This window comes from Drosophila sulfurigaster, chromosome 3, assembly GCF_023558435.1.
Source record: "Drosophila sulfurigaster albostrigata strain 15112-1811.04 chromosome 3, ASM2355843v2, whole genome shotgun sequence".
Taxonomy (NCBI): Eukaryota; Metazoa; Arthropoda; class Insecta; order Diptera; family Drosophilidae; genus Drosophila; species Drosophila sulfurigaster.
Window position 1 is genome coordinate 36697005 of NC_084883.1, and position 9146 is coordinate 36706150.

General features: G+C 34.7%; 1 protein-coding gene across 1 annotated transcript; it reads left to right on the forward strand.

Annotated features, from left to right (window-relative positions):
- The first annotated feature begins 7787 nt into the window (after positions 1 to 7787).
- LOC133844289 (transcription factor btd) lies at positions 7788 to 8535 on the forward strand. Its single transcript, XM_062278207.1, has one exon. It carries the CDS (start codon positions 7832 to 7834, stop codon positions 8384 to 8386), a length of 555 nt encoding a protein of 184 aa, XP_062134191.1. The 5' UTR covers positions 7788 to 7831; the 3' UTR covers positions 8387 to 8535.
- The last annotated feature ends 611 nt before the right edge of the window (positions 8536 to 9146 follow it).

The window sequence follows — 9146 nt, forward strand, 5'->3', positions numbered from 1 at the left end:
ACACTCTCAAAGTGTTGGTCGAACAATGCTCCACAATTGTTCTTGGGTCACTTTCTTATCTCAGCCAAACACAAGTCAAGTCCCTGACCTTTCCCAGTGAAGTAGAATTGAGGAGAGACTTGATTCCAGACTGAATAATTGGAATTGAATATGGCCACAAAACAAAATAAAACTCTTCTATCGATTGCATTACCCTTTCCTCTCTCTGTCATAGCTCTTTGTTTATGCGCATTAATTATTGATGCGGAAAAAAAGATATTACAGAACAAAGAAAAAAAGAGTCATTTATTAACAATTTCATTATTAATTGTTTGTGTTTAACTGCCACACAGACAATATCATCATGCTGACAAGTGGAATGCGACGAAGACCTTACAAAAAAATTCTCATTATGAATGCAGTTTTTGCTACCGCAAAGGAATCTATTGCAAATCATGCTATTTGCACTTTTTACGACCCAAGCGTAGGGTATTATAATGATCTCATGGAATTTTATTGGAGACAGTATTTATACAACAAGAAATACAGAAAAACTGGAGACGAATAAAATAAACTTTATGGTAAACATGAAATTTGCGATCAGGGTAAAAGAATTCATATTTAGTTATTCAAAAATTATATTTTAAAGATTAACAATAATCACATAAGATTACAGAATTTAAATCTATTATCATATATAAATAAATATCAGAAATCTAACTTAAATATTGAGTTCTTTAATATATTCTAGCGTATAGAAAAGTTTGCTAATAATTTTCTCATTATTTCTATAGGTAATTAATTACAAATATTTCTCTATTGCCATTTAATGAAATTATGCTTATGCTTTTTACACAATATGAAATCCAATTATTTTTGGCTTTTGATCGCAAATGATGCAAATAAATTATAATTATATTCTTTACGCAAATTTTTGCGTATTTTGTGAACTTTTGAAATTTAATGAAATATTAATTAATGTTTAATGCGTTGTTGCTTCAAACCATTTTGTAGTCAACAACAAATTTGTTGCATTGGTTTTGGGGACTGCAACAAATTGGAATTTATTTTTATTTGATTTAATTGGCAATCGTAAATTAAATTTATGCTCAGCTCATGCGTCATTTGTATGCAGAAAAGCCCGAATAAAGAAATACAAATATTAATAAATAATTTATAAAATGTGTGTGTGCAAATACGAAATCCGTCAGACCGCAACCAACCGCAAAAAAAATGCGGAAAAAAAATACAAGCAAAGCTGCCAGACAATAATTAATAAAATTATCAAGCAACAGCACAAATGCAAAATGTTTAAGCAACAACAACAACAACAAAACAAACAAGCGAAAACTTCATAATGATATGATGGTACTTATGAGCTCACAACACGAAATGTCAAAATTGAAATTCGCTGAAATATGAAAAGAGTTGGCAAATAAAGCAAATAAAACTGAACGGAAAAGTAGACAACAAATAACCATAGAAAAAAATTAGACAATAAATATTTATAGAAAAGTAAATAAAAGAACTACAAGCATGCAATACGTATTAATTCTATTTTTCTCATACAATCATAAAAAAATACTTAATACTTAAATGCGCAATACGATATGTTAGTAAAAAAATTGAAATTCTATACTTTCGTTATAACATTAGAATATTACTCCATAATTCAAGATTCTTTATTGATATCTACAAAATAAAAACTAGGTATTTATTCAACCCTACATTAAGCTTTCAGCCTTTTCTTCAGATTTTTATAAAAATATGTATATATCTTTTTTTTACATTTTGCAGTATTTCTTAAGTTACCTCGACTATTTCAATATCGTCCATAAGTACACAATACTTATTTATTTCTGAATTGATGATCGATTAAAATAATATAGGGGATAGGACGGATAGAATCGGATCTATAGGAAGGATCTATAAAAAATCCATGTAAATAAGTAATTAAAAAAAACAATAGACTTTGTTTTATATCGCAAAGTATCGCAAATTAAAAAATCTATCTACAGTAATTATTCGTTGCATTGAGCTTGATCATCGAGTGAAGTTCAAATGGAATGCATTTTGAATAAATTTGAATAGACCTCCCAATGCATTGGATGAGTGTAGTATTCGTGCTCTCTCACACTCAGTTGCAACTGAGCCAAAAAGTCGTTTATCTTTCAAACGAAATCTGTCACATGTCCAACATATTTATTGGCATAGCGCCCCCGGGGCATCTGATGTCTGAGGTCTTTGGGGTTTCCAGTTTGTCAGTTGCGTTTGCTCCAAATCATGTACAAATAAATGCGCCAATAAATTTCATCATTAAAATCACTTAATTTTGATCTACGATGAAAATAATGAAAAATCACCAATGCCAAAGCCAAAGCCAAAGTCGAGTCGAGAAAAAAACGCTGCAACCAGATCAGAGACTACATGAATAACACCAGCAGAACGATAGACTAAGGCTAGTTGGCTCTCTTTTTGGTCTGCATAAATCATAAAATAAAAGACACTAAAAGCAAAAATAAATCACCACACGCAAAAAAAAAAAAAAAACAAAAAAAAATCGCATGCAAACCGGGCGAACATTAGAGAAACTTTGTATTCACCTCGATCCGGTCTCCAGTCGTCTGCTATACAGTCTACACTCTGCAGTCTCCACTGTTTACTCTCCACTCTCTATGCTCTCGCGCGTAGCTGCGACTACTAGGCGAAAATTAATTGTAAAGCCTGCCGCAACTGCTGAGACTGGGGTCTAGACCAGGCCATCTACATAATTCCCGCTGCGAGCCATTACCCATTGCCCCCGCGACCCCCGCTACACTCTATCCTAACTGTCTTTTGAAATATGACGCCCAGTTTTGTGCATCTGCAATAGATACGAATGTCTCGCCTATTTCTAATGGACGTGCATGCACTCGTAGATGGCATATGCAATAATTCCAGGAAATCCCAATAGCTAAGCTCATATGCATACCCTTGCAGTGGGTATGATTATTTTGGTAAGGTGTGTGTTACGCATAAATAGAATATAGCTATGTACATATGTATGCAAATTTACAACGCATCGTAGCCTTTTATTTACAGCATCCGCTCTTTAGTTTACAATTGCAGTACTGCTAGCATTTCTCTTAATTGCATCAACTTACACATTTTTTAATTGTATTCCTGCTTGTTCTTCTTTTCTTAAGGGCTGCTTCTCTTCATTATAAAAGAGAACACAAAACAACAATTTGCATTCCACTGCATGCTGACTCAGACTGTCCAGCTGCACCTCTCTCAATTGCTCTCTCTTCCATTCTAATAAGCTTTGCTTTGCTTACTTGCAGCCACACGACAGGGTGCGCCATCTCACTTGATCGCTACTCACTCAAGCACAGTCATGCTTATTTAGACGACACACTTAAAGCTTATTGCTCACTCTCTTATAATTAACTGTCCTTATTGTGATTCACAAGTATCAATAATTAGTTCTCTATATTATTAAATTTCTTAAGTGGTCATAAGGGCTTTCTTCAAAAGTCAACAAGGCAACACACACTCTCTTACTAAAAGCTGCCTCTCACTCGCACAGCTTCCACTCTAGTTCCGCATCCACATCGTCTCTGGCTCTTCTCCTTTGACAGCTAATCACCCACTTAGATTCCACGCCTCTCTCCAAATAACTTCCACTTGCATACTGCTACACTTACCGCAATCGGATCGTCTGCTTATTAAAACCCAATTTGATCTTCTCTTAGTTGAGTAAGTACACACAATCACAAAGACACATAAGCATCTCTTCTTGCTTGTTTGTTGTTGTTTCCCTCTAGTTAAGTTCGTCTCGTCTATTTCTAATGGCATACATGTAAATGGCGTGTAAGCGCAGTTGTTTTCTTGGAACTCTGCAAGACAGACAAGTTTTCTTCTCTCATTTGCTTTTTTTTTCAATTTTCCGCAAATGAACGTGTCATTTGTAATGCATATGCATAAGATTAGAATTTGCTACCAATTATTCATCTGCAGTCATTTGTTTGCCTAATTGCATGTCGAGAATAACAATTTCAAGATGCGAATAGTTTGAGAATTTAACAGTTAACTGAGGCAGCTAGTTAAGAAAATTGACTAAGGTTATTATTCCGAGGTATTTTACGGCCTTAATTAGTATCAGTATCAGGAGATATTTTATTGCGCAAATTAGAATTTATAGTTAATTTCCTAGCTATTTAGTTTAGGTATGAAATTAGGCGTTAAATTAGAAAAATTCCCAAAGATCCGTAGAACAACATTTAGAAAACAGTAATCTTTATAGTTTCATTAGGGCTAATAATTAATACTTGATTTAATATGGTAAATATATAAAAAATATATAAAAAAAATAAATGTAATAAAAGGCCTGTGCTCCCTTAGTTATATAACTATGCTACCGATTTTTCTAATTTCTAAGCTATAATTATAATAACTAAATAAAAATTTGTTAGCAAGCTTAAAGTTAATAATTAGTACTTGATTTAACGCGCTAAGTATATAAAATACTCTGAGTTGCTTTATTTTTATTACTGTGCTTTATAACTTTCTATTTTCTAAGCTATAATTATAAGAAATAAATACAAATTTATAAAATAACATCAATAACTCGATAGGCTTTAACATATTTTTATTTTTTAATTTTTTCAAAAATAAAAGAAACATATATGTGTGGGAAATTTTGTAAGACATTTGAAGAAAGTTTAAATACCAGATTATTTCAATAATCTGAAGTCACTTTTCTATAATTTAAATTGGTGTCCTCTATTAATAAAAGTAGATATTGGGGAAACTCTTTAACAGCATTTGAAGGATGCCTAGTTAAGAGGTAGTTAAGAGGTGTAGTACATAATCAAGTGCCAAACAGCAAGCCATGTCAAATGGTAATGACTCTATGGCATTGCGGCCTAAACACGCTAAAATTGCAGTTTCTCTTGTGGCCCATAAACTGGCCTGGCTACCAACTATCATCTAGCAACTACCAATAGTCAACTACCAACTTACATTGGTGTCCCTCTATCCACCTGCGTGCCTTGCCACCTGCCACCTGCCACCTGCAACCTGTGTGAATGCAACTTGCCACCCGTTGAGCAATAAAAAAAGAAACCGGCAATCGCTTCATCTGCTTCATCGGCGGCTGCCTCTGCTTCGTGTTGGCCATACCATCTTTTTGGCCTAAAGCAAATGTAATTTAATTAATTAATTACATCAATTAGTTGGTGCATTTTTATTGAAATCCCTGTAAATATTGCGCTAGTCGCATCTGCATCAGCATCTGCATACCACAATTTCAATTTCGACTTCAATCCCAATTCGAATTCACAATTTATAGATCATTTCTCAGAAAGCTGGCCAAGATTAAGCACACTCCCGAGGGGCGTTTCTCCATCACATGACCATGGCCAATTTATGCACTTGCTCTAAGACTTTAATTCATTGATTTTCCACTTCTCGTTTGCCATTTTTTTCCCATTTTTATTCGCTTTGATTAATTTTTGGGGTGTCGATGAAAAGTGTGAAGTTTTATTACCAACTCTTTGTATTGATTAGATTTAGTTGGATTAATCGATTGATTTTTAAGGTGTTGACCATAAATATGTTAATTTATTTGATGGTGCTTAAGGGAAGTATGGTATAGAAGCTAGTTCTTAAAGATTAAATGTCCATGAATAATAAAGTCTAATTCTTACTGTGGTATAAACTTTTAATCAAAATTCACTTTTTTACATTAAAATATCAATTTTAAGAGTCATTTTAGTCAATATTAAACAAAAGATTAAAATTAACTTATAAATTTAATAATATTCAAATAATATTTAACATTTTTATGTGGTAAAATTTAGTCTAAGATATCTTATATGAATTCCACAAAATAAATGTTTTTTGTTTAGGTTATTTAGGATGATTTAATAATAAACTTAATGTGCACCTTAGAAATTAAAATGATTATTTTTGAATTTAAATATTTAAGAAAAGATTACATCACATTTAACAAATACACTTTAATATTGATAAACGTTGAGTAAAATAATTCTATGCGAACAAAATAATAAAAAAAGAGAACACTTTATTATTTATAGGATAAAAAAATTCACAAATGATCGTATTTTATACAATAAATAAGTAATACATATCGATTAGGTTTTTCTATTATACTTAAACAGATTACTTTAAATAATGTAACATAATAAAAGATAATAGGATTGTTATCCCAATTATTGGGGTAAAATTCATTGGGAAAAAGTAGTTTACAAAGCCCAAAGTGTCAATAAATATTATTAACATATACATTCCAAAAGTATGCAAAAATAAAACAATAAATATTATTAACAACATACATTCGAAAAGTATGAAATAAATAAAACAAGTGCATAAAAAAGATTTCCACATCGCAACGCTCTCAAAAAAAGATAGAAATAGAGGTATTCCCAGCTAATTATGAGCAATATGTAGTCGATCAATTTGCGGGCTTGTTTTCATTCCACATTTGTGGCATTTTGTCACCTGGGCTGCATTCAGGGTCCCAACGTGGCGCAGAAGAGTCTGAGTTAGCTGAACGAGCTGTAAATGGACTTGGACTACACGAGTTCCCCCGCCTGCCTGTCCCCTTGTTCCCCTCTATGGCTAATTTATAGTGTTACAATGGACGTGACTAAACTACAAGTGACACCACAAATCGCAGCCATCTATTGATTGGCCAAAAAACAAAAGCAAACCAAGTAAGAAAGCTACAGTCCAGTGTGCTCGACTGTGAGATACCCGCTACCCATTTTGAATAAAAGCTAAATGTTGAGGTATTATTCTTAAAATATACTAAAATATTATACAACAAAAATTCTTTAAAATGCTTAATATACTAAAAATATACAAAATGGTAAAATATAGAGGGCAAAATATACCAGATTGTCAGCCAAAGCATAAAAGAACCCTAGAAAGTAGGCGTTTTTGGCCTTAGTGTTTCTTTAATAACTTCGGCAATTTTTATCTGATCGCAACCAAATTTTCAGGAATCATACCAAAATATACTTCGCAGCTCTAGCTCTAAATTTACGCTTCTTATTCGATTTTTGTTGATTTGCGGGAGCGTAAATGAGCGTGGCAAAAATTTGAAACAAACTTGATCTGCGTGCAAACATAACAAATGCAATCGATACAATATTATAGCTCTATCTCTTAAAGTCTGTGAGATCTAGATGGACATACGAACAGACGGACAGACAGACGGACAGACGGACATGACTAGATCGTCTCGTCTATTGACGCTGATCAAAAATATTTATACTTTATAAGGACGGAGATGCCTTCTTCCACCTGTTACATGAATTTCCTGCCGCACAAATGTGTAATACCCTTTTACCCTATGAGTAGCGGGTATAAAAAACAAAACAAGACACACAACAACAAAAATATGCTGACTGAAAAAAAACAGTGAATGCTCCCAGACTGCGACACGTGGGCAATGGGCCAAAAAGAGTCGAAATAAAAAATTGTTAGAACATCGACTGCATATTGATGATGATGGGGGGGCAGCTGAGGGGGGGAGACAATTGGAGCATTGTTGTGTGTGGCATTATTTGGGTTACAAGCAAATTGACAAAACGAAAACTGCGAATGCAAATGCAATGCGAGGGGATTGCTTTACGCTTCTCTATTTTTTTTTGTTTTGGGGTCAATGTCAATTTTGTTTTGATTTCCCCACCTGCCCCCCTCACCACGCTTTTGACCAATAGACAACGCGTGCGGCATCTTAAGCAGCAAAGCTTTGACCGCATATAAAACGCAGCTAAACGTGAATTCAATTCAGTCAGTTGGTCGGCGTTAGTAACTACACAAAATAGGAAACAGCATCGCAATGAACAGCAGCTCCTTGGTCCTTCTCCTGCTCGTCTGCGGCCTTTGCCTCTGCCAGGCGGAAGTGCAGCAGCGACGTCGCTACCCGCAACAACAACAACAACAACAACAACAGCAGCAGCCTCAGGGCTACAACTACCAACCAGCTCGCCAGCAGCAACAGCAGCAGCAGCCATCGCGTACTTATGGCGCCCCCTCTGCAGCCCCGCAACAACTGTACAGTGCTCCTCCAGCTGCTCCCGCTCCCGCCCCCGCTCGCCTCCAGGCCAAGCCTGCACGTTTGGTGGCCAACAGCGAGGCTCAAGAGGACATCGACGATGCTGCCGAGGAGGTTGAAGTGCCCAAGGCCGCTGCCGCTGCCCCAGCACCCGCACCCGTTGCCCCCGCCCCCGCCATTCCTGTTGCCCCGCCCTCCGTTGTCTACTATCCAGCGGGCGCTGTGGGCTTTGTGCAGCCTACGGCATTCGCCAAGCTCATCACCGCAGCTCCAGCTGCCCCAGCTGCTGCTGCTGCCTATGTTGCTGCTCCTCAGTACTATGCCGCCTACTATGGTTAGATATATACTATATGTACTTTATATGCCAGCGATGTCTGCTCTTCCCAAACTATGCCCCACTTCTTAACCTAATTGTAACGAATAAATACCTAACACTAATGCCAAACAAGCAGACTTTCTTATTTTACAACACTGTTTACTTTCAACTTGGTTAAAGGTAGGATTAAGTGGTTCAGAATTGACACTTTATTTATGTAGAATACAGAAATATCACAATCCTTAACCAGTTTATAGATTATACTTTACGGTTGCAGAATTATATCATTTCACTTCTTAGAGCTTTATTTCCCATTTCAATTACTTTTTTTTAAATTTTGACATTGTTTAAAATTACAATTAATATTTTTGTCTGTACAAGTGTACCATTTAAAAGGAATGCCAATGCTCAATTTTGCTCAAGTCTACACCAAACCTATCAACACACTTCAAATTTATAAAATTTAATAATATTGTAATCAAATAATGCTACATTTTCGTTCGGACATATACGATAAGATGATATTCATTCAACATCAACAAAGAGAGAAAAATATAGAATGAAAAAATTTGATTTAAGATGTTTTCCATCATAAAAAGAAAAATCTTAAAATAAGGTTTTTAGGTTGAAACAATCTGAAATCAAAATTGTTCTTTTCAATCTTGAAATCAAATTTGTAGGTTATAACAATCATAAGAAATTTTTTATGCTCAATAGACATTTTACGATTAAAAACATCTTATTTTAAGATTAAAATCTTGAATGAAGATTGTTTTTTTCTAG